Consider the following 26,308-nt stretch of genomic DNA (forward strand, 5'->3'; position numbering starts at 1 on the left):
TTGTCAGAAAGTATTTTTTAAACTAACATTTCCTTCAATTGTCATCTGATGTGATGGAGCACAGGCTGCCCCTGGACCGGATCTTTGGTTTCTAGTACAGCCTACCATTTAAATGTTGAAGAGGTTGAGATAATTTCAAGGAACATCTCTTGACAGGAAACAACATAGGCTAAACCCTGATACCATATACCAAAACCACCGATAAAACTTACACGATTATTTATTTGCATTATAGCAATGCATAGATGGCCCAAGATCAGGGTCTCATTGTGCTAAATGCTGTACATTCACATGGAGACAGTCCCTGCCAGAAGAGTTTATGACCCAAATACATGAGAGACAAGGGTAGGAGAAAATATTATCCCTGTTTTACAGAAGTCTCAACTGAGACAGGTTTCAGAGTAACAGCCGTGTTAGTCTGTATTCGCAAAAAGAAAAGGAGTACTTGTGGCACCTTAGAGACTAACCAATTTATTTGAGCATGAGCTTTCGTGAGCTACAGCTCACTTCATCGGATGCATACCGTGGAAACTGCAGCAGACTTTATATATACACAGAGAATATGAAACAATACCTCCTCCCACCCCACTGTCCTGCTGGTAATAGCTTATCTAAAGTGATCATCAGGTGGGCCATTTCCAGCACAAATCCAGGTTTTCTCACCCTCCACCCCCCCACACACAAATTCACTCTCCTGCTGGTGATAGCCCATCCAAAGTGACAACTCTTTACACAATGTGCATGATAATCAAGTTGGGCTATTTCCTGCACAAATCCAGGTTCTCTCACATCCCCCCCACCCCCATACACACACAAACTCACTCTCCTGCTGGTAATAGCTCATTCAAACTGACCACTCTCCAAGTTTAAATCCAAGTTAAACCAGAACATCTGGGGTGGGGGGTAGGAAAAAACAAGAGGAAACAGGCTACCTTGCATAATGACTTAGTCACTCCCAGTCTCTATTTAAGCCTAAATTAATGGTATCCAATTTGCAAATGAATTCCAATTCAGCAGTTTCTAGCTGGAGATCCACACAAGAGATCCACTTCCTGGACACTACAGTGCTAATAAACAATGGTCACATAAACACCACCCTATACCGGAAACCTACTGACCGCTATTCCTACCTGCATGCCTCCAGCTTTCACCCTGACCACACCACACGATCCATCGTCTACAGCCAAGCTCTGCGATACAACCGCATTTGCTCCAACCCCTCAGACAGAGACAAACACCTACAAGATCTCTGTCAAGCTTTCTTACAACTACAATACCCACCTGCAGAAGTAAAGAAACAGATTGATAGAGCCAGAAGAGTTCCCAGAAGTTACCTACTACAGGACAGGCCTAACAAAGAAAATAACAGAACGCCACTAGCCGTCACCTTCAGCCCCCAACTAAAACCCCTCCAACGCATTATTAAGGATCTACAACCTATCCTAAAGGATGACCCAACACTCTCACAAATCTTGGGAGACAGGCCAGTCCTTGCCTACAGACAGCCCCGCAACCTGAAGCAAATACTCACCAACAACCACATACCACACAACAGAACCACTAACCCAGGAACTTATCCTTGCAACAAAGCCCGTTGCCAATTGTGCCCACATATCTATTCAGGGGACACCATCACAGGGCCTAATAACATCAGCCACACTATCAGAGGCTCGTTCACCTGCACATCCACCAATGTGATATATGCCATCATGTGCCAGCAATGCCCCTCTGCCATGTACATTGGTCAAACTGGACAGTCTCTACGTAAAAGAATAAATGGACACAAATCAGATGTCAAGAATTATAACATTCATAAACCAGTCGGAGAACACTTCAATCTCTCTGGTCACGCAATCACAGACATGAAGGTCGCTATCTTAAAACAAAAAAACTTCAAATCCAGACTCCAGGGAGAAACTGCTGAATTGGAATTCATTTGCAAATTGGATACTATTAATTTAGGCTTAAATAGAGACTGGGAGTGGCTAAGTCATTATGCAAGGTAGCCTGTTTCCTCTTGTTTTTTCCTACCCCCCCCCCCAGATGTTCTGGTTTAACTTGGATTTAAACTTGGAGAGTGGTCAGTTTGAATGAGCTATTACCAGCAGGAGAGTGAGTTTGTGTGTGTATGGGGGTGGGGGGATGTGAGAAAACCTGGATTTGTGCAGGAAATAGCCCAACTTGATTATCATGCACATTGTGTAAAGAGTTGTCACTTTGGATGGGCTATCACCAGCAGGAGAGTGAATTTGTGTGGGGGGGTGGAGGGTAAGAAAACCTGGATTTGTGCTGGAAATGGCCCACCTGATGATCACTTTAGATAAGTTATTACCAGCAGGACAGTGGGGTGGGAGGAGGTATTGTTTCATATTCTCTGTGTATATATAAAGTCTGCTGCAGTTTCCACGGTATGCATCCGATGAAGTGAGCTGTAGCTCACGAAAGCTCATGCTCAAATAAATTGGTTAGTCTCTAAGGTGCCACAAGTACTCCTTTTCTTTCAACTGAGACAGAGATATTAAGTGATTTGCTCAAGGCCACATAGGGAGTCTGTGACAGAGCTGGGGACTGATCTCAGCTCCCCCAGGACCCAATCCCCTGCCTTACTCACAAGGCCAGCTTTCCTGATTTAGTCAAGGTGAGTACGTTAGAAAACATTTCTGTTGGTTAGTGATATATCACAGCTTTGAAAAAAAACTGTGGTGATCCACCACCATGCTCTTCCACCAAAGACAGAGGCCTAGAGAATGGATGGCATTCTGAGATTAGTGTGTTCAGACAGGCCCATCCCTTCCATTCTGGCCTTGGGTGAGGTGAATTCCCTGTAAAAAGCAACCCCCAAAATCATCTCCAAGCCTGCTGGGCCTCAGTTCTCTTGGCACGTGCAAGTCTATCAGCCTCCAGCAGATGTGAAAACATACTATACAATTCCAGTGCAAGACATGAGCAGTGTGTATAGGACAGTAACTTTGGCCTCATGTTATATTCAGTAAAAAACAGTTCATTATTTGAGTTAGGACCCCTACTTGGCACAGGAAAGAAATACAACGGAACCCCAGAGAGATGCAAATCGCAGAAAGCAGGTGGAAGCCTCAGATAAAGGGTTTGGCATCATATACATTTCCAACTCTATGTTTGACAAGTTACTCACTGGAGGATTATCCTGAGACAGCCCAGGGGCAGAGGCAATGATGCAAGTTTCACTAAGGATACTAATGAAGGACCTCAAGCCAGCTTTGGCAACCATCTCTATGCTGACAACGCACAACCACTCCTGGCCTGGAAAGATAATGGAGCGGCTGATATGAGACGCGATTAATACAGAATTAAAGGAGGGCAATATATAATTAATGCCAGCCAACATGGGTTTATGGAAAATAGATCTTGTCAATCTAACTTGATATCTTTTTTGATAAGATTACAAATTTGGTTGATACAGGCAATACTGTTGATGTAATACATTTTTATTTCTGTAAGGTTTTGATTTGGTATTGAACGACATTTTATTAAAACTAGAATGATACAGAATTAACATGGCACACATTAAATAGATTAAAAGCTTGTTGATAAGTCTCAAAATGTAATTGTAAAAAGGGAATCATCATCAAGCAGGTGTGGGATTCCACAGGGATTGACTCTTGGGCCTATGCTATTTAACATTTTAATCAATGACCTGGAAGAAAACATAAAATCATCACTGATAAAGTTTGCAGAGGAAACAGAAACTGGGGACATGGTAAATAATGAAGGGGAGAGGTCATTGTGACAGAGTGATCTGGATCATCTGGTAAGCTGGGAGCTAGCAAACAATGTGTGTTTTAATACAGCTAAATGTAAATGTATACATCTAGGAACAAAGAATGTAGGCCATACTTACAAGATGGGGGACTCTATCCTAGGAAATACTGACTTGAAAAGGATTTGCAGGTTGTGGTGGATAATCAGCTAAACAAAAGCTCCCAGGGCAACTGTGGTTAAAAGAGTTAGTATGATCCTTGATAAATACATAGGGGAATCTGCAGTAGGAGTAGAGAGGTTATTTTATTTCTGTGTTTGGTGTGACTACAGCTGTCAAATTCTTGTGTTCATAGTTGAAGGATGTTGATAAAATTGGAAAGGGTTCAGAGAAGACCCATGAAAATGATTAAATGATAAGAAAACATGCCTTATGTGATAGAATCGAGAAGCTCGAACTATTTAGCTCAACAAAGAGAAGATTAAGGGGCAACTTGATCACAGTTTATAAGTCCCTACATGAGGAACAAAGATCTGATAATGGGCTCTTCAATCTAGCAGAAAAAGGTATAACACAATCCCATGGCTGGATTGTAGACAAATTCAGACTAGAAATAAGGCATAAATTTTTAACAGTGATGGTAATTAACCCTTAGAACAATTCACCAAGGGTCATGGTGGATTCTCCATCACTGGCAACTTTTTTAACCAAAGATCTGCTCTAGGAATTATTTTTGGGAGGTTCTATCACTTATTACACAGGCAGTCAGACTAGATTATCACAGTGGTCCCTTCGGACTTTAACAAATCCTTCCATTCAATCCAGCATATCAGCCTGTTACATCTCTTGGATGGCTCGTGGTCAGTTTAATAAGGACAAGAGAGTGAACTCCTCATCTTTCTTCCAAAAATCCGTGCCTCCTCCACTGTCTGTCACTCAGGCCTGTAGCCTGAGGAGAGAGGGGGAACCTTGACACCTTCCTTTCCCTCACTCGATTGTGTACAAATACTACCACTTATTCCTCCACAACAGCTCTAAGATTCAACTTCTATACGTAGCACTCTCATTCTGACCCTTCTCTTACCTTGCGTACCTCCTCTCCAGTCTCCTTGAAGCCCATGGTGCCATCTTTAGTTGATTAAAAGACAACCTACCATTGGCAAGAGCATTTCCCTGACCTGTCACTGATCACATCCTATTCAACTTCATTTATCTCACCTTCAAAATCTTCCATTACTGTACCCTCTAGCACTTAACAGACCTTATTTCTCATTGCATCACTCCCATGCCTCATTATCGATGCTAGCCTCAATGCCATTTGTTCTCCTTCTCCTTTGAACTTTCTTACCACTCTGCTATTGCCTCTGATGTATGGCTCACCCTTCACAGCCAAGACCCGTATCTCATTCAAACTCCTCAAGAACTTCCAGCCCCAATGCCTGCCAAAAGTTTGCCAGCTAGACATTTATTCTAATTAAAATACACCCCAAGTCCTTCTAAAGCCCCACCTTCCTTTCCTCCAACATGTCACTTCCTAGCCATCAGAGTAACCTCATTAATGTTTCCCACCCCTCTACTTGGTGCCTTGTTTGTCCCTATATTCTATATTAGCTTGTAAGCTCCCCATGCAGGTATTTATTTATTTAGATTAAGAACAACAAAAAAATGCCTATGCAAGGCTCTAGACATCCTAAAAAATCATTTACCATACAATACAATGAAATCCCAACCGCATTAAAGTAATTATTTCAACAGGAACATAGCCAGACAAGAAACCTACAGAACTCCTTTCCATTCCTTCATCATTTTGGGAAGCACACTCAGCTCTCTCCAAAAAACATATTAAATATATATCTTTTGCAGGATACCTGGACAGTCCAGGCAGCCTGCAAAAGACCCATCTGATAGCGTTTTTGTAGCGAGGTCACCAAATTCAAGATATCTTAGACCAAGGAAGGTGAATAAGATCTGGAGCCGCACTGAGAATAAGCTATCAGCCACATCCTGTCTTTTATAATGGAGGTATCATGTCTTCCGTTTTGGTAGGTGCACAGCACATCTTTGGGTGCCATTAGAAATAGTAATCCCAATAAATCAATTAATTTCAGCATGGTAACTTGCTGATTTGGGAATAATTCAGATTATTGATACACTGATCATCTCACTGGGGTCCCAATCACCTAAGATCCAGTTAGCATGATCTAACTTCAACCATGCATACCTTCTGCATCCCTTTTGAACCCCAGACAGAACACTGAACACACACAACGGGTAAAATTGACTTTTATTGATACCCTGGAAGAACTGTTACATTTGCACTGAGCATGCTCAGATCCTAGGCCACCCTGCAGTAGCATTCATATTAGCTGCACAGGAATCTAATTCCAAAATGAGGTAACAATCACCCATTACAAACATACATCACACACAGATCAGAGCAAAATGCATGTTATCCCACAGTGGGTGTCACTCCTCTTGGTCACATACACACAGGTTATGTGTGCTTGACTGCACAGCCAAGGAAGCTTTCTGGGTTATGTAGTCATATGCCCAGTAGACCACAGGTAAGTTCTGTTACCCCAGAAGAGCACATATGGCATTCAGTGGCTGAAGAGCACATCATGGGCAACATGGAGCAATATGCACACTGTCCATGTATACATTACTCTGTGCAGAGAGATGCAGCACAGGCTGGAATGGGAACAAATGCGGCATAGTCTCTCATAGGACAGATGACCCCAGAGGAATGACAAAAGAGGCTAAAGTCTATCGGCACAGTAGCAAAACAAGGCAGGGAGTGGAATCAAGTATAACAGCCAGGAACATCATAAACATACTAGGACATGGGACCTTAAACAAACACATCAGTGAGCAACAGAACCACCATAGCCATTGTTACAGATAAGGAGAGAGGCATCGCTCTCCCCTACGCTTTGCCAGGACAGAGCCTATCCTCTTCATTTAGCAGCCATTAGGGTTGCCATCATACGTCACTTCACACAGATGCTTAAATAATTATATATACAACTGTCCCACCTCCCCCAACAAGGGAACCAAGAGAACACTCCCCCACCCCCCAAAATACTGAATAGAGAAGAGAAGCAGGGTCTCACGACAGTAAGCATGTTCAGATACCCCCATCCTTCAGACATCACAAGGTAATCCCTGCTCCAGTCAGCTCTTGGCAGGGCATAAGGCTAGGTTTAGTTGGGAATTTCCAGTCTCTCCTCAGAGGCTCAAGTTATGTAATGATCAAGAGAGCTCTGTGTAGCAAGAGATAACCAGATTCACTCTTCCAACTTCCTCCCTGCTCCCCTTGTGAACCTTCTGAACAGGCTCCTGCTCCCTCCTTCCCACTTCTGGAAAGGAGATGCCTCCATTTCCCTTTGCCTCTCCAAAGAAATATTCCAACTGACCTCTTCTCACATGACTAATCCTATCTCTCCTTCCAGTTCTAACAAGAATCGCCAGTTAGGGAGAGGAGCAAATTCTAAACCATTAAATTTTGAGTCCAGCTTCTTTAACTGAACCTTGTTCGATCTGCATAGAAATGCTAGCCAACCTAGCAATGCATGGTACGGGGCTCACAAGGGGAGAAGGCCTCCAGAGTGTCCTTTGCCAAGCAGGTTAAAGGTAGAAAGAACTGAGTTGACATATCGGAACCCACATCCCCGAGGAACTGGAACATTTCTCACATTTTTCCTTTGCCGCCACTTGAGAACTTAAGACTCAGCTAAAGTTGAGATGGTTTCAGGTCAGTCCTGTTCTTCCCTGTATATGCCATTGCCAATCCACCTGGGTACTGGCATCCCTGGAGGAACTAGAAAAAAGCAAGGGGGCAGCCCCATGGGGGTTGATAGCGGGCAGAGGCTGGATCCAACAACTGGGTACATAGGAAATGAGAAAATGCTTGTGGTTCTTGCCTCACTCTTGGGCTCTCTAAGTTCGGACTTGGAACTTGCCAGCCTTGGTCATGTATTTTATGCCCTTGAACGGTTTGTACTTCTCCCCATACATGTCCAGGCGATTTACCTTCAGCCCTAAAACAAATGAAAAGACAGTGAAACTTTGAGGGTTGGAGGAGAGCTGCAATACTGCCACAGATGGAGGGGAGAGGCCTTGAGAGAGCACAAAAGCTAGAAACAATGTGCAGGCAATACTGGAAAGCAGAAGGAAGGCAAAGGGACATAGACTGCTGGTCACCACCTGCCTCAACTTTGTTAACAGCATTGTTCATACGCGCTGTACACATCCCTAAAATGCTTTACAGAACTCTAGAGGGGGAGAGTAATTAAGGGGGGCACAGATAAGGGAAACACAGATGGGCTGTTTCGCACAGCAATCAGGAGAGACTGTATGAACAATCCCCTAAGCATACACCAGTGTGTAGTCCAACTACAGAGACTATTTTAGATGAAGAACCTAGTTATGACACTCACATGGCCCCATATGCATCCAGAAGCACATTCTGCATGTCAGACATATGTTCACCCAGTGCATGAAGTAGAACAGGACTGTCCAGGGTCCAGGCTGACAGCCACTTACCAGAGATAGCCAGCTGCTGAATTTTAAACTGAAGGTTGATGGTGGGATTCTCATCAGGTTTGGATGTGCCAGCTTGAAGGCTCATAGTTCCCTTCAGACTCGGCAGCTTCTGGGGGTTTATTTTCCCTACATCCCATGAGAGCAACTTCAAAGGACAGAAACAAGGTATTAAGATAGATGGATGAAATGATGATACCTTGTAAAGCAGTGGCTCAACCTTTCCAGACTATTGTACCCCTTTCGGGAGTCTGATTTGTCTTGCATACCCCCAAATTTCATCTCACTTAAAAACGACTTGCTTACAAAATCAGACATAAAAATACAAAAGTGTCACAGCACACTATTACTGAAAAATTGCTTTCTTTCTCATTTTTACTATATAATTATGAATCAATTGGAATATAAATATGGTGCTTACATTTCAGTGTATGTTATATAGAGCAATACGAACAAGTCATTATCCCTATGAAATTCTAGTTTGTACTGACTTTGCTAGTGGTTTTTAATGTAGCCTGTAGATGAGCTGATGTACCCCGAAGACCCCTGTGTACCCCCAGGGTACATGTACCACTGGTTGAGACTCACTCCTGTAAAGGACCATCCCAGTGAAGGTTTTAAGCAAAGATGCTTTCAGCCCATCCCAGTATTTGGTTCTTCACATTCAAGCCATGAAGAGGATTTAATGCTGCATAGTGAAACTGTGGTCTGATTAAAGGAGCGTGCCCCCCAGTGGCCAAGATTGGCACTGCCAGTGAGACTCCACCTCACTTTTACCCAGCTGGGGCATCAAATGTTCCCTGTAAAGGAATCTGGGCAAAGGGACCCAAAAAAACCAAACTAATAAAAATAAGTATATCCCCTTTGATAAGACCTTATGGCAAGGAAATTTTGTAATCACAGTTCAAGAGGCACATTCCTTTACACAGACCCATAGTCTGACCATGTAGCAATAAATCCTTCTTGTGGAGCATTACAATCCTTGTGGCACCTTAGAGACTAACCAATTTATTTGAGCAAAAGCTTTCGTGAGCTACAGCTCACTTCATCGGATGCATCTTATGCTCAAATAAATTGGTTAGTCTCTAAGGTACCACAAGTACTCCCCTTTTTTTTGCGAATACAGACTAACACGGCTGTTACTCTGAAACCTGTCATTACAATCCTTGTAACTTCTGTTCCCATCACCATGCAGGAGTGAGTGACCAAAAATCAGGTGTTTTACTGCAGGAGATAATCCCCATCTCCACTTCCATGATATTGCCCATCCCAATTCAGAGGGGGTTGGCTATTTGCTCAGGGCCCTGAGCTGATCAGTCTGCATCACAATGGGCAGAAGCGACTAGTTTTGGCACACTAGATAAGAATTCCTCTCAGTACAGGGCAGGGGGCTCTCTCCAGGTAGGGAAGGCTCTGCTAGGAGTGATGCTCAGCGCCAAACAAGTGGAGACATTTCTTGAGACAAGGAGCTCCCCTCCAGATCTTAGGCCAAAACCCAGAGAAAGCAGTTTATGCAGTTTGGCCACTGTCGGAAGACAGGATACCGGGCTAGATGGACTTTTCATCTTATGTTATGTTCTTACCAAGAGAGTGACCCTTGTACATCAGGCTATAAGAAAAGTCCCACTGCATCCTTTTTTCTCACCTTTGTAACTGGATCAAAGGTGTGCATTCCCTGTGAGGGGGTGAGGCTCATGTTCAAGACCCCTTTTGGCATCTGGCTGGTGACCATCACCCCCTCTACAGTCTTTCCCATAGTCTGCTTGGGTCCCACTGTGATCTCAAAGCGTCCCAATGAGCTGCTGTCACGGAAACTGATGTTGTGTTTAACATAGACAGGAATTGCCACCAAGCTGAAACAAAAGGACAAGTTACTGCTATTGTAGCCTACCCCTCACCATGTTCTATTCCACCACCACCACCCAGGCGCTGCACAGCCCACACTACAAGACATTCCTTCTGCATAAGGAGGAAGGAAATGAGCGTGGTATGGTAGCTAAAGCCCAGACCAGGAAGTCAGGATACCATCTCAGCTCTGTTAACCATATCCTTTGGTAGGTCACAATCTTTCTGTATCACAGTTTTCCACTTCCTCACATTGCAGGTGTGTCAAGCATTAATTATTGTTTGGAACATGCTTTGGGGGTTGAGTGAAGGATGCTGGATTTTCTTGCAGAACGGAACCATGTCAGCAAGTTGCTCTAAGCAAAGGCAGCAGCACTGCCTTGGACTGTGTAAGTGTGGGCACCAATGATACTGCCAAGAATGACCTTGAGCGGATCACTGCAGACTACGCAGCTCTGGGAAGAAGGATAAAGGAGTCTGAAGCGCAAGTGGTGTTCTCGTCCATCCTCCCCGTGGAAGGAAAAGGCCAGGGTAGAGACCGTCGAATCGTGGAAGTCAACGAATGGCTACGCAGGTGGTGTCGGAGAGAAGGCTTTGGATTCTTTGACCATGGGATGGTGTTCCAAGAAGGAGGAGTGCTAGGCAGAGACGGGCTCCACCTAACAAAGAGAGGGAAGAGCATCTTCGCAAGCAGGCTGGCTAACCTAGTGAGGAGGGCTTTAAAATGGGTTCACCGGGGGAAGGAGACCAAAGCCCTGAGGTAAGTGGGATACCGGGAGGAAGCACGAGCAGGAGCGTGTGAGAGGGGAGGGCTCCTGCCTCATACTGAGAAAGAGGGGTGATCAGCGGGTTATCTCAAGTGCCTATACACAAATGCACAAAGCCTGGGAAACAAGCAGGGAGAACTGGAAGTCCTGGCACAGTCAAGGAATTATGATGTGATTGGAATAACAGAGACTTGGTGGGATAACTCACATGACTGGAGTACTGTCATGGATGGATATAAGCTGTTCAGGAAGGACAGGCAGGGCAGAAAAGGTGGGGGAGTTGCACTGTATGTAAGAGAGCAGTATGACACTGCAGAAAAACCTGAGAGTCTCTGGATTAAGTTTAGAAGTGTGAGTAACAAGGGTGATGTCGTGGTGGGAGTCTGCTATAGACCACCAGACCAGGGGGATGAGGCTTTCTTCCGGCAACTCGCAGAAGCTACTAGATCGCACGCCCTGGTTCTCATGGGAGACTTCAATCACCCTGATATCTGCTGGGAGAGCAATACAGCGGTGCACAGACAATCCAAGAAGTTTTTGGAAAGGGTAGGGGACAATTTCCTGATGCAAGTGCTGCAGGAACCAACTAGGGGCAGAGCTCTTCTTGACCTGCTGCTCACAAATCAGGAAGAATTAGTAGGGGAAGCTAAAGTGGATGGGAACCTGGGAGGCAGTGACCATGAGATGGTCGAGTTCAGGATCCTGACACAAGGAGGAAAGGAGAGCAGCAGAATACGGACCCTGGACTTCAGAAAAGCAGACTTTGACTCCCTCAGGAAACTGATGGGCAAGATCCCCTGGGACAATAACATGAGGGGGAAAGGAGTCCAGGAGAGCTGGCTTTATTTTAAAGAATCCTTATTGAGGTTACAGGGACAAACCATCCCGATGTGTAGAAAGAATAGTAAATATGGCAGGCGACCAGCTTGGCTTAACAGTGAAATCCTTGCTGATCTTAAACACAGAAAAGAAGCTTACAAGAAGTGGAAGATTGGACAAATGACCAGGGATGAGTATATAAATATTGCTTGGGCATGTAGGAATGAAATCAGGAAGGCTAAATCACACCTGGAGTTGCAGCTAGCAAGAGATGTTAAGAGTAACAAGAAGGGTTTCTTCAGATATGTTAGCAACAAGAAGAAAGTCAAGGAAAGTGTGGGCCCCTTACTGAATGAGGGTGGCAACCTAGTGACAGAGGATGTGGAAAAAGCTTATGTACTCAATACTTTTTTTGCCTCTGTCTTCACGAACAAGATCAGCTCCCAGACTACTGCACTGGGCAGCACAACATGGGGAGGAGGTACCAGCCCTTTGTGGAGAAAGAAGCAATTCGGGACTATTTAGAAAAGTTGGACGTGCACAAGTCTATGGGGCCGGATGCATTGCATCCGAGAGTGCTAAAGGAGTTGGCGGATGTGATTGCGGAGCCATTGGCCATTATCTTTGAAAACTCATGGCGATCAGGGGAAGTCCTGGACGACTGGAAAAAGGCTAATGTAGTGCCCATCTTTAAAAAAGGGAAGGAGGAGGATCCTGGGAACTACAGGCCAGTCAGCCTCACCTCAGTCCTTGGAAAAATCATGGAGCAGGTCCTCAAGGAATCAATTCTGAAGCACTTAGAGGAGAGGAAAGTGATCAAGAACAGTCAGCATGGATTCACCAAGGGCAAGTCATGCCTGACTAATCTAATTGCCTTCTATGACAAGATACCTGGCTCTGTGGATGAGGGGAAAGCGGTGTACGCGTTGTTCCTTGACTTTAGCAAAGCTTTTGACACGGTCTCCCACAGTATTCTTGTCAGCAAGTTAAAGAAGTATGCGCTTGATGAATGCACTATAAGGTGGGTAGAAAGTTGGCTAGATTGTCGGGCTCAACGGGTAGCGATCAATGGCTCCATGTCTAGTTGGCAGCCGGTATCTAGCGGAGTGTCCCAAGGGTCGGTCCTGGGGCCGGCTTTGTTCAATATCTTCATAAATGATCTGGAGGATGGTGTGGATTGCACCCTCAGCAAGTTTGCGGATGACACTAAACTGGGAGGAGTGGTAGATACGCTGGAGGGGAGGGATAGGATACAGAAGGACCTAGACAAATTAGAGGATTGGGCCAAAAGAAATCTGATGAGGTTCAACAAGGACAACTGCAGAGTCCTGCACTTAGGACAGAAGAATCCAATGCACCGCTACAGACTAGGGACCGAATGGCTAGGCAGCAGTTCTGCAGAGAAGGACCTAGGGGTTATAGTGGATGAGAAGCTGGATATGAGTCAACAGTGTGCCCTTGTTGCCAAGAAGGCCAATGGCATTTTGGGATGTATAAGTAGGGGCATTGCCAGCAGATCGAGGGACATGATCGCTCCCCTCTATTCGACATTGGTGAGGCGTCATCTGGAGTACAGTGTCCAGTTTTGGACCCCACACTACAAGAAGGATGTGGAAAAATTGGAGAGAGTCCAGCGAAGGGCAACAAAAATGATTAGGGGTCTGGAACACATGACTTATGAGGAGAGGCTGAGGGAACTGGGATTGTTTAGTCTACGGAAGAGGAGAATGAGGGGGGATTTGATAGCTGCTTTTAACTATCTGAAAGGTGGATCCAAAGAGGATGGATCTAGACTATTCTCAGTGATAACAGATGACAGGACAAGGAGTAATGGTCTCAAGTTGCAGTGGGGGAGATTTAGGTTGGATATTAGGAAAAACTTTTTCACTAGGAGGGTGGTGAAACACTGGAATGCGTTACCTAGGGAGGTGGTGGAATCTCCTTCCTTAGAAGTTTTTAAGGTCAGGCTTGACAAAGCCCTAGCTGGGATGATTTAATTGGGGATCGGTCCTGCTTTGAGCAAGGGGTTGGACTAGATGACCTCCTGAGGTCCCTTCCAACCCTGATATTCTATGATTCTATGTGTTTGCGGCCTGAAACCATCATTTCTGCTCTTTTTTATACTGTGCAGATTTCAAGGTGCACTTTGCTCAACCAAGTCTAATAAATGGCTTCAGTGTCTACATTAAAACAGACACCAACATAATTGCATTATGCAATTATTTTACTTTATTTTAAGGAGCCTTGTTAGTGTAATGAACTAAAATAGACAGCAGACACTACGGCCTACTTTGTCCCAACTGTAGATTACACACCCGCCACTGGGATGTGAACAGAGTTGGCTTGCAGAACTGAACTGAAATTGCAAGGTTATTGCTTCAAAGAGTACAGAGTTTAAATTTAAAAAATAGCACTAGTTTTCCCAGTTTCTCACTCAGCAAAGGAAGCAAGTGATCCTTTTCTAGAGCAATGAGCAGGAAGGGACAAAAGTCCAGATTTTGAAAACCCTCAGTTCTAAATTCCCTACTTACTTCTGAGCACTGACATGATAGGAGAGCAATCGGAAATTTCCATCTGGTGGGATGAAAGAGAGGATCCGCTCTGATTCCCAGCGCTTGAATCGCACACATGGATGGAAGCTGACATCATCCAGTAACCGGGGATTCTGAAATAAGACTGAGTCAAGAAGTCCAAGAAACCAACAAAATTTGTGAAAAGGAATCTGTCCATGCTCTTTCCTCTAGCTCCTTTCCCGTGTCTCACCTCAAGCACCTGCCATGTAGCACACAATACAGTCTCCCATCAGACATGCCAAACCCATGAAAAAAAAAAACACAGAAATTGGATGTGGTTTTGGCTTAATTGGCTTGTGAGTTGCTTGTAGGCTAGTTTTTGACGTGTTGCTTGTTTTTTTTTGATCGGCTCCCGGCAACCAGGGGCAAGGGGGGGAGAGAGTCAGGGGTGCACAGTGGGCCCACCATAGTCAGAGACTGCATGCCGGGGGGGATCTAGTCACATAGAGTGTTGGGGTTCTTAGGGCTTGTTTTGGCCTTGTTTTGAAATGGGATTAGCTTGATTTTTGGCTTATTGTGAAAGTCGGGGTGCTTATTTACTGCATGAAAGTTGGCAACTGTGTCTCCCATTCTGTTCTGTAGCTGTGTTAAGCTGTTTAATATTTGTGTAATAGGAGTACCTATCGCGGTAATTCTATCCTAGTGTATAAGAAGCCTATCTACTTAGTGATGTCAAACAACTATCCTGATGTGAACTCCTTACAGATGAGCCCTGGGAGAAAGCTGCCTTAGGCAATGCTACATCTTAGAGGTTAGTAACTGCTGTAGGTTACTTCTAACAACCACCACCCCTACACTCAAAACTGTAGATGTTTATAGAGATTTTTCATTATATGCATTCCTTCTTCCTTTCTCTACTTGGAATACCTGGAATCTGTCATAGCTAGACCTGCACCCTAGCAGCTGGTGGCACCTAGGATCCCAGTGAAGGCTATTTGATTAAAGAATACTGCACTTCTTCTATACAGTATCAAGAGGACCTATCACCCCTTTTCTTGAACTTTACCATGAAAGAGAGGGTGAGGTCTGGCATCCCAGTCAATTTAACACAGGCATCAATCACGCCTTGGATTTCAGCTGTAATTGTGGAACCTATAACAGGAAGTAAAACAAAACAGGTTATGGAAGGCAACTGTGGACCTGATTGAAATTCATCCTGGACAAGTGGGGAAGACTGCAACACAGCCTATTCAAACCCTATTCAGGTCTTACAGCTTGAATCCACTGACACTTTACAGAAATGTAAGACTAAACAGCACATCTGAGCTGTCAAAAGGTCAGAATGAGAACAGTTTCTAAAAGCTTCCAACACTCCTCCCTCCTCTAAGAAAAATACACATCCTCTCCCTCTAGGCACTCCCAGAGAAGGATATCTCAGCCTTAACTGGAAGGAATGCTCATACCTGATTTGTCAATGATTGCATCTATCTCCTCAATCACATCAAAATATGCCTCATTATTGGTGTATTTCACACCGGTCCGTCGCCATGGCACCACTGATAGCTGTCCAGTAGGGAGCTGGTCACCTACATTAGTGCTTCCTGGAAGAGTTAAGGAGATCAGGATGAACAGAAGCAGCTAGCAAAGCCCCAGAAAAAGCCCCCGACCTCACCCATATAGAACATTGATTTGTTCCTAAAGTCCTCCCTCTCATTATAGAAGAGCACAGTCACTCCAGTAAAGTCACTCTCCAATGACTCACAGTATGAATTCACCAAGCGTTACCTCTCCTGCCACCCCTCCCACTAACCCCTCATTTGAAAGGGGGAGGAACAGTCCACTTAGGAAACCAACCCTGGCCATAAAGTCATTTCATGGATCCGACTAGAGTGCTGGACAATCCATTGTGGGCAGATGACTTTTTAGGTAAAAGGAGATCCTATCTCTAATGTTAGAAACTGGACTGCCCCAATGCCAATATGCTAACATGGGCTCCCTTACAGCAACAGCTACGCTAGAGGTTAGGAGGATTTGGTCAGACTATCAACTTCTCCTCCTCCCTCCCCAGCATTTGGAATCACTTCAGTAGAAGGATCATCACAATGACTCAACCCCTTACCCACCCCTCACTCCCCTATACCTGTAATGGTATTGACAACAGTTCGCAAAATGGTGGGGGGTTTTATCAGCTCCTTCAGGATATTGGACTCAGTAGCCAATGGGAATCCATTGTCCAGCATCTCCTCCAGCACCTCATAAACCACCACAACATTGTCCTTGATCACTACCTCCGAGCAGACACCAAAATAATCCTGTATGAAACAGACACAATTACCCAGCTTCCCCACTAAGCATATTCACAAGAACAGCTGTGAATTTTAATGCTGCTAAAAGTGAGAGACCAATGGGTCTGATAATTAGCCAAGTATTAGAGCTTGTCTTCACTTGAAATGCTACAGCAGCACAGCTGCACCACTGTAGTTGTGCCACTTTATTCTTCAGTATAGACACTACCTACACCAACAGGAGGGGTTCTCCCATCACTGTACATAATCCACCTTCTCCAGAGGCAGTAGCTAGGTCGATGGAAGAATTATTTTGTTGACCCAGCACTGTCTACACCGGGAGTCAAGTCAGATTAACTACGGCACTCAGGAGTGTGGATTTTTCACACACTTAAGCGACATAGCTAGGTTGACCTAACTTTTTAGTGCAGACTAGGTCTTAGATATGCTGCTTTTCTCAAACATCCTAATCTTCACCTGCAGGACTCTGCAGTCCCACTGCTTGTGGGGAATAATCCCCTCTTGATGCACAGCTATTCCACTTAGTTTTGTTACTCACACTGCAAAACACATACAGTATTATTATACTGGTGTAAGTCACTTCAGTTTTTAAAGAAAGTTGTAAGTTATTTATACAACGTCTCTAGTATGGGGGAAGGCTAGGGGAGAGCTGGAAAACTACAGCAAACTGATTTTGATGCTGTTTGTCTCTACCTGGTCGTGTTTTACAGGGAAATGCATTCACCAACTGACATTTCTAAAGTGCCTCCCTCCCACATTACTCTCAGTCTTTTCACCCCAATGCCCTTTCCGATTCTGATATACTGCCAACAAAACCCAAGGTAACTTGAATGGTCTGCTAACATTAGATCCTGAGAGCAAAAGTCTGGTATTCCACAATCTGTTGAAAAGCCTGAGAAGCAATTCTCTCCTTTTGAAGGGCAGAAACCCAGCACACAATCTTGAGAAGTGGGTAAAAGGAGAAACCTGTAGCATGAATAATAGAAGATCCCCAGCTCAGCATCTGCTTCAGTCTCTCGGACTCTCAGTGACAGTTGGTACAGCTTGGCTATGCTTCCTTCACTGTTTCTCACTTCCCACCCACACACGTATTTAACAGTATTACAATTTCTGGTCAGAGCATAACAAATCAGGCTGTAAGCCTATCAAATCTTACCAGTTTAGCAACTGGGATGGGAGATCTCCAACAAGGAAGTAGTGTTGGTGATTTAGCAGTTCCCTTTCATTCAGCACTAAATCAATGCCACAGCTTGATGCTAGGGGCTGTGCGTGGTTTAAGAAGTCATCTTTCAGTAAAACCAAGCTCCTGATCATGCGTGCTTATTAGAAATCCAGTGCATTTTACATAAAAGCAAGAGTGTTACTAAGCTATTTTGCCCAAATTCTGATGTAACTACATCCTGCCTACCTAATTCTACCCCACCCACAAATATCAACTGAAGAGATGATTCTTCTTTTCCTATCCTCAACTGTCACATAGTACCTGTGTGGTGTTAAGCAGCTAACATGTGCCATCCAAGAGACGGTTGCATATCAGTAGGGGTTAAGCCATTATACATGCTCATGCATATTTATTTTATCTATACACTGGCAATGCTTTAAACACAAAAGGATGATGCAAATGACAAGTATTATCATCTGTGAAGTTTGTGAAGCACTCTGGGATACTTTGTAATGAAAGGTACTACAAAATGTGAAAATATTGTGACAATATATTTGCCCTGGTGGTGTGTGTGTCTATCCAGGGCTCTTATACAGCTAGTATGCAGTGAAGTGCATCTGCACCTCTTTCTTGTTCTTTTCTCATTCTCCAGATTCTAAGTTTTCACTTAAAAAAAAAAAAATTCAGTGTCCAGCTACTATGGTTGTTGAGACAGTCTTGAAAATGCAATCTGAGTAACTAGTGCAATAGCTCTGAACATGCTTACACAATCTGTGTCAGCCAGCCTCCCAACCCAGGTTGTCAGACAGGGGCTTGGCACTACTGTGCTAAAAACAGATGTTGTAGGCATTGTAGCTCAGGCTGGAGCTTGGGCTCTGAAGCTTAGGGAGGGTAGTGGTCTTCACAGCCCAGCCTCAATGTGCTGTCAACACAGCTATTTTTAGTAGGCAGTACAAGTCCAGTGCAAGTCTCTCAACCTGGGTTGGACGGTGCTGCTGCAGGCTGTGTAGACTGAGGTACCCTTGAGATGTGTGAACTGCCTCATTCATCTGAATAGGCAATAACTCAGCCAGCCAATGATAACTTTGATACTTGAAATATTAACTATTTCACTGCTCATCAAAGCCTGTAAGGAAGAAGGGTGGGGAGGGGAGAGAGAATCATAGCATGACCATCTGAATAATGTACTGAGAGTGACTGCTCATTTTGGCACTGCTGTGAGCAAGCCTGAACAATACTGCCACTTCTCTCCAGCCCCCACAACCAAGAAGGAGCCAAGTCCAAAGAAGAGAGATCCCTAGCAGAGCCCCCAGAAGACAGCCAAGCTCAAGCAGCCTCCCGAGGCACATGAGCCTCATGAATGGGAAGCCAAACATGAAGAACCTAGCAGAACCCATGGGTGCATTCTCTGTCTGAGGGGAAGCCAAGCACAAGCCCAACAAGCATGAGCAATCATATTCTGAATAACCTGCACAATCTACTGTAAATAGCAACTCATAGACTCCAAGGCCAGAAGGGACGGCCATGATCAAGCAGTCTGACCTCCTGCACAACACAGGCCATAAGAACTTCCCCAAAATAATTCCCATAGCAGATCTTTTAGATAAACATCAAATCTTGATTTAAAAATGGTCAGTGAGGGAGAATCCACCACTATCCTTGGTAAATTGTTCCAATGGTGAATTACGCTGTTAAAAATGTACACCTTATTTCCCGTCTGAATTTGTCTAGCTTCAATTTCCAGCCATTGGATTATATTGTACCTTTCTCCGATAGACTAAAGAGCCTATTATCTAATATTTGTTCCCCAGGAAAATACTTATAAACTGTAATCAAGTCATCCGTAATCTTTTCTTTGTTAACCTAAGTAGACTGAGCTCTCTGACTCTATCATTATTATAAGTAGGGTGACCATATAGCAACTGTGAAAAAACGGGATGGGGTGAGGGGTAATAGGCGCCTATATAAGAAAAAGTCCCAAAAAATGGGACTGTCCCTATAAAAAAGGGACATCTGGTCACCCTAAATATAAGACATATTTTCTTATCTTTTAATCTTTCTCATGGCTCTTCTCCAAGCCCTCTCCAATTTATCTCCTCTGGGAAAGGCTTGGAAGAGTACCATCAAGTTTCATGCTCCACCTACCAGTCTGATCCCTGAATCTACCTAATTTCTATTCCCATTCCTCACCCACACCTCCCAAGTCTGAATTCACGTGTCTGACTATAGTGCTCAGAAGCAAAACATACATGATAAAGAAGTCTGACTAAAGGCTCCTATTTTCTCTCTGCTGCTGTAACTCTGGTCATGGGACACCTCAAATCCTGACCACAGGATTCAGAGCTTTGCAGGCAGAACATGATGTCTGCCTTCCTTCCCCAGATTGCCCGAGGATCCCACTACTACTGTACTCTGAATATTAACAACTCTCTGAGGCAACTCTAACATGACTCATCTTTCTGTGAAACAAGATTTGTACTTTAAATTCAGTACAGGAAACTCAGAGAAACCAAATCCAAAGATAACACTCAATTATCTGAAAGAAATACAGTTAGTCGTCCAAATTCCTTCTGAGGGAGAAAAGTCCAATCAGAACAAAATTAGATTCAAAAAAATCCCACAGGAAGCAGCTCCACTTTGGGATAAATGTATGGTACAGCCCATACAATGCCATAACCCTTGCAAATATAAGTTGATCCTGATGTCTTGTTTTTCTAGTTATGAGTGCAACTGCATCTTGACTGGGAATCACCTCGCTGCTGATCCAGTCCTGGTCTTCTCACGAGCAGAGTGACAATTATGGGACACAGACAAAAGAGGAAGCAAATTACTGGTAACTTAACAGAGTTCCTTTTTTTCTCCCTTTTGCTTTTTTAAAAAAAAAATTAAATATAACCATAATATCACAATCTTTCAGAACTTCTGTATGTTTCAGTCCTCCATACTCATTACTTCACTGCCACTATAATCGATAAAATAGAATGTCCTGGTGAAAAAGAAAAAATATTCAGTTACAAAGAAACTGACAAAGTCAGCTCCTTTAGGATCCAAGGCAGGATTTAAGTCCTAGATCTGCAAAGGTGAAAGGCTACTGAGTTAACTCTCAGCACTATCTAATACCCTTTCCCACCCTGCAGAAGACCCTGCAAACCCCAGAGTTGTTAATTATCATGTTAGGGTTATTTTGGAAATTTGTTTTATATGATCTTAAATGTCTATTTGTTTGCAGGTGAAATTCAAGTTCACTTTGATTTACTGTATTAAGCCGGAAATGGCTGAGGACTGACTAGGTGAAGCATCATCCATGCTCTGCTGTGAATCTCCAAAGTTGATATCAGCTAGTGTGTTTGAGCTAACAGTCCCCAGTTCTACATGTCAGGTGACAGGACGTTCTCAGAGGCAGGCTTTGGACTTGAAAGAGATCAAGCTTGTTGATTTTTAGGCCATTGTGTGAAACCCATCTCTTCTTACAGTCTTTTGACTTGGCAAGCGCATGAAGTGGGGTGCAACTGCACTGAAAGAGCTTTGCCTTTGCCTGAGTTCTTGCTGAAACAAAAAAGATCTGTTGTGTTAAATTGTGTACATGAATTCAAGGAATTGTAGTTGAGCACATTAAACAACTAAATGCTAGAGACCTAATTTATAAATCCACTTTTGTTGGTCTACACCAGCGAAGCACAGCATGTTATGCAGAGAAAGGACACTGCTGCGAAAAAGCTCATTATGGCAGTTCCTGCTGAAAAACAGAGTATTGCTGTAGGACGATCTTTGCTATTATTATAAGACGGTGTATGCACCAATGATAGATAAATACGAAACATAATGACAAAATATCCTGCTTTTCTCACCTGGAAAGTGTCCACAACCCGATGTAAGAATTCAATGACAAATAGGGGCGGCACTTCTGTCTGAATCACTGCCACGAAAAAAATCTTATGACGATATACATTCAGGAGGTAGTGATGAGGTGTGGGGATCACAGGAGGTACATTTTCTGCCTCTGTAGCCCTCTCCTGTGCTTCAAAAAAGTAGTCACAAACAGAGCGGCTGACAACACTTTTCCAGTGCTTCTCCAGAAAAATATCCCCTGAGGAGTTAATCAGGAAGAGGCTGTGAATCATGGTTGAACCAAAGGAAGTCCAAGTGCTGGAAACACTTTGCCTACCCAATAGGACCCCGTTCTGCAGTAGTTTGATCCTAGAAAACAAAATGGCCCCTTCAAGAGTTGATCTTTGACGCTATTTAATTTTACAGAAAGTAACAACATGCACACACTTGAATTTTGTAATTAGACTGTGTGGAGGGAACATAGTCTTGTGTCTAAAGGAGTCAAGAGACCTCGATTCTGCTCCTGAGACCGTCTCTACACTACAAATGTTTTGCCAAGGTAACTATACCAGCAGACCCCCTAACGCAGATGCTACATATGCCACCAGGAATTTTTCTGTCAGCATAACCCAACACCTCTTTGAGTGATGACAGGCTTCAGAGTAGCAGCCGTGTTAGTCTGTATCCGCAAAAAGAAAAGGAGTACTTGTGGCACCTTAGAGACTAACCAATTTATTTGAGCATAAGCTTTCGTGACCTACAGCTCACTTCATCGGATGCATTCAGTGGAAAATACAGTGGGGAGATTTATATACACAGAGAACATGAAACAATGGGTGTTACCATGCACACTGTAACGAGAGTGATCAAGTAAGGTGAGCTATTACCAGCAGGAGAGCGGCGGGGGTGGGGGGAGAGAACCTTTTGTAGTGATAATCAAGGTAGGCCATTTCCAACAGTTGACAAGAACATGTGAGGAACAGTGTGGGGGGAGGGGGGGGAGGAGGAATAAACTTGGGGAAATAGTTTTACTTTGTGTAATGACCCATCCACTCCCAGTCTCTATTCAAGTCTAAGTTAATTGTATGCAGTTTGCAAATTAATTCCAATTCAGCAGTCTCTTGTTGGAGTCTGTTTTTGAAGTTTTTTTGCTGAAGAATTGCCACTTTTAGGTCTGTAATCGAGTGACCAAAGAGATTGAAGTGTTCTCCGACTGGTTTTTGAATTTGTTAGTCTCCAAGGTGCCACAAGTACCCCTTTTCTTTGAGTGATGTTAACCGTGCTGACAGGAGCACTCTTCTGTTGGCATACACTGTATCTGCATTGATACTGGAGTTTTGCCAGCACAGCTAAGTGGGCTGTGTGCGGTTTTTTACATCCCTAACCAACAAACCTTCATACCAGAGAATTGGCCTAATTGTGCCACTGACTTGTTGGGTGATACTGAGAAAGCCACTTTCCCTCTATACCTCAGTTTCCTCCAGCTTTAAGACAGAGATAATGACATCACCCCAACACTGTAAAACATGTTGTGGCCCTGGATGGAGAGATTCTGTACAAGCCTGTGCATTCCCTATGTAGCCTCCTCCCATTTGGTCAACACCAAGTCACAGGGGGTGGCTGTCTGGGGCCATGTTTTTTTGTTTTTGTTTTTTTTAAAAACCATAATTTCCTCCAGGAGCTCTCTCCCGCCCTATGTGGTACCATCACTCACTGCAGCTAAGCTACAGGTAGCCCTCAGTGGGGGCCACAGGTCTGTGGCGTGACCGCTGTGAGAGCCGGGGGGGGGGGCTGTGGCGTGGCCGCGGCGTGGCCGCTGTGACAGCTGAGGGGGCGGGGCTGTGGCGTGGCCGTTGTGACAGCCGAGGGAGGGGGGCTGTGCCCTCGGGGGGGGGCAGTGGCGTGGCCGTTGTGACAGCCGAGGGAGGGGGGCTGTGCCCTCGGGGGGGGGGCAGTGGCGTGGCCGTTGTGACAGCCGAGGGAGGGGGGCTGTGCCCTCGGGGGGGGGGGCAGTGGCGTGGCCGTTGTGACAGCCGAGGGAGGGGGGCTGTGCCCTCGGGGGGGGGGCTGTGGCGTGGCCGTTGTGACAGCTGAGGGAGGGGGGCTGTGCCCTCGGGGGGGGGGGCTGTGGCGTGGCCATTGTGACAGCCGGGGGAGGGGGGCTGTACCCTCGGGGGGCTGTACCCTCGGGGGGGGGGCTGTGGCGTGGCCGTTGTGACAGCCGGGGGAGGGGGGCTGTGCCCTCAGGGGGGGGCTGTGGCGTGGCCGTTGTGACAGCCGGGGGAGGGGGCCTGTGCCCTCGGGGGGGGGCTGTGGCGTGGCCGCTGTGACAGCCGAGGGAGGGGGGGGCAGTGGCGTGGCCATTGTGACAGCCGAGGGAGGGGGGCTGTGCCCTCGGGGGGGGGGGGGCTGTGGCGTGGCCGTTGTGACAGCCGGGGGAGGGGGGCTGTACCCTCAGGGGGGGGGCTGTGGCGTGGCCGCTGTGACAGCCGAGGGGGGGGCTGTGCCCTCGGGGGGGGGCTGTGGCGTGGCCGCTGTGACAGCCGGGGGGGGGCTGTGCCCTCGGGGGGGGGCTGTGGCGTGGCCGCTGTGACAGCCGGGGGAGGGGGGCTGTGCCCTCGGGCGGGGGGCTGTGGCGTGGCTGTTGTGACAGCCGGGGGAGGGGGGCTGTACCCTCGGGGGGGGGGGGCTGTGGCGTGGCCGTTGTGACAGCCGAGGGAGGGGGGCTGTACCCTCGGGGGGGGGGGCTGTGGCGTGGCCGTTGTGACAGCCGAGGAAGGGGGGCTGTGCCCTCGGGGGGGGGGCTGTGGCGTGGCCGCTGTGACAGCCGGGGGAGGGGGGCTGTGCCCTCGGGGGGGGGGGGCTGTGGCGTGGCTGTTGTGACAGCCGGGGGGGGGGCTGTGCCCTCGGGGGGGGGGCTGTGGCGTGGCCGCTGTGACAGCCGAGGGAGGGGGGCTGTACCCTCGGGGGGGGCTGTGGCGTGGCTGTTGTGACAGCCGGGGGAGGGGGGCTGTACCCTCGGGGGGGGGGGCTGTGGCGTGGCCGTTGTGACAGCCGAGGAAGGGGGGCTGTGCCCTCGGGGGGGGGCTGTGACGTGGCCGCTGTGACAGCCGGGGGGGGGGCTGTGCCCTCGGGGGGGGGCTGTGGCGTGGCCGCTGTGACAGCCGGGGGGGGGGGGGCGGTGCCCTCGGGGGGGGGCTGTGGCGTGGCCGTTGTGACAGCCGAGGAAGGGGGGCTGTGCCCTCGGGGGGGGGGGGCTGTGGCGTGGCCGTTGTGACAGCCGAGGGAGAGGGGCTGTACCCTCGGGGGGGGGCTGTGGCGTGGCCGTTGTGACAGCCGAGGAAGGGGGGCTGTGCCCTCGGGGGGGGGGGCTGTGGCGTGGCCGCTGTGACAGCCGAGGAAGGGGGGCTGTGCCCTCGGGGGGGGGGCTGTGGCGTGGCCGCTGTGACAGCCGGGGGGGGGGGCTGTGCCCTCGGGGGGGGGCTGTGGCGTGGCCGCTGTGACAGCCGGGGGAGGGGGGCTGTACCCTCGGGGGGGGGGGCTGTGGCGTGGCCGCTGTGACAGCCGGGGGAGGGGGGCTGTACCCTCGGGGGGGGGGCTGTGGCGTGGCCGTTGTGACAGCCGGGGGGGGGGCTGTGCCCTCGGGGGGGGGCTGTGGCGTGGCCGCTGTGACAGCCGGGGGAGGGGGGCGGTGCCCTCGGGGGGGGCTGTGGCGTGGCCGCTGTGACAGCCGGGGGAGGGGGGCTGTGCCCTCGGGGGGGGGGGCTGTGGCGTGGCTGTTGTGACAGCCGGGGGGGGGGCTGTGCCCTCGGGGGGGGGGGCTGTGGCGTGGCCGCTGTGACAGCCGGGGGAGGGGGGCTGTGCCCTCGGGGGGGGGGGGCTGTGGCGTGGCCGCTGTGACAGCCGGGGGAGGGGGGCGGTGCCCTCGGGGGGGGGCTGTGGCGTGGCCGCTGTGACAGCCGGGGGGGGGACCCCCTGCAGCCTCCGGGACTCGGCGGGGGAGGGCGCTAGGGACCAGGAGGCCGCAGGGCGCCACTCACCTCCCAGGCCCGTCCGGCTCCCACCACGTCCGAACGCTCCCCTCGCCTTGGCGGCGACAGTCCCCTCGGCAGCCCAGCCAACCCCAGCCCCGGAGAATGGCCGCGGCAACACTCGGCCACCCGCGACGCGCCCGGGTCGGTGACGCCCCGAGGCCTCTGATTGGGTGACTTGTGCCCCAATTTACGACTGATAGGTTGCGAAAGGGCAAATTGCTTACGACAAGAACGACGTTAGTGCACTGGCCTCTGATTGGTGTAGGCCCACGGTAGTGAGCTATGATTGGTGCAAACTCTAGGACGGCCCCAGCAACGCCCCGCCCCCTGGCTCAAAGTGGCGGGAGTCCGCCAGGCAGACAGAGGGCACGCGCGAGAGTGAGCGACCGCGTGCTCTGGGTCCTGCTGCACAAAGAGAGCGTTTTCCCCGGACCTCCGCTGTCCCAGTCCGCCCCCTCCCGGCCCTGGGCGTAATGCGGGAGCCAGCTGCGCTCACCCGCTCTTCCTTGCCTTTCTGCACCAGTGGTTTGGGCTGCGCCCTCCCTGCTCAGAGCGGAGCTCTGCCCCACTGCCAGCCAGCACCTGCCAACAGAGTGCCCCCTCCTGGCTGTAGGGGCGCAGGCCAGCTCTCCCCAGGGGCGCACAGAGCCCAGGGCAGGTACAGAACAATGCACTGCAGCCCAATCAGGCCTCTGGACAGGCGTGCCAACCAAGCAAGCACAGCTCACACAGCCAGAGATGAACAGGCATTCCGCA

At 47.6% G+C, this 26,308-nt stretch overlaps 1 protein-coding gene across 2 annotated transcripts in view; it reads right to left on the reverse strand.

The window, feature by feature from the left end:
• The window catches only part of AP3M2 (adaptor related protein complex 3 subunit mu 2), a 30,288-nt gene extending 4,579 nt beyond the window's left edge, over nucleotides 1-25,709 (reverse strand). Inside the window, exons 1-9 of one of the 2 annotated variants that reach the window (XM_073325049.1) lie at nucleotides 25,559-25,709; nucleotides 21,539-21,887; nucleotides 16,363-16,534; nucleotides 15,686-15,823; nucleotides 15,289-15,374; nucleotides 14,241-14,374; nucleotides 9,924-10,131; nucleotides 8,282-8,426; nucleotides 7,660-7,776 (exon numbers count right to left, since the gene is read on the reverse strand). In XM_073325049.1, coding sequence (XP_073181150.1) covers nucleotides 7,676-7,776; nucleotides 8,282-8,426; nucleotides 9,924-10,131; nucleotides 14,241-14,374; nucleotides 15,289-15,374; nucleotides 15,686-15,823; nucleotides 16,363-16,534; nucleotides 21,539-21,811 — 1,257 coding nt within the window. In that variant the 5' untranslated portion in view covers nucleotides 21,812-21,887; nucleotides 25,559-25,709 and the 3' untranslated portion in view covers nucleotides 7,660-7,675. Of the gene's footprint in view, nucleotides 1-6,003; nucleotides 7,777-8,281; nucleotides 8,427-9,923; nucleotides 10,132-14,240; nucleotides 14,375-15,288; nucleotides 15,375-15,685; nucleotides 15,824-16,362; nucleotides 16,535-21,538; nucleotides 21,888-25,558 lie in introns of those variants that run through there. The other variant, XM_073325048.1, reaches the window with a different exon arrangement.
• Nucleotides 25,710-26,308: the final 599 nt, after the last annotated feature.

The sequence above is a fragment of the Lepidochelys kempii genome, chromosome 26 (genome assembly GCF_965140265.1).
Source record: "Lepidochelys kempii isolate rLepKem1 chromosome 26, rLepKem1.hap2, whole genome shotgun sequence".
NCBI classification, from domain to species: Eukaryota; Metazoa; Chordata; order Testudines; family Cheloniidae; genus Lepidochelys; species Lepidochelys kempii.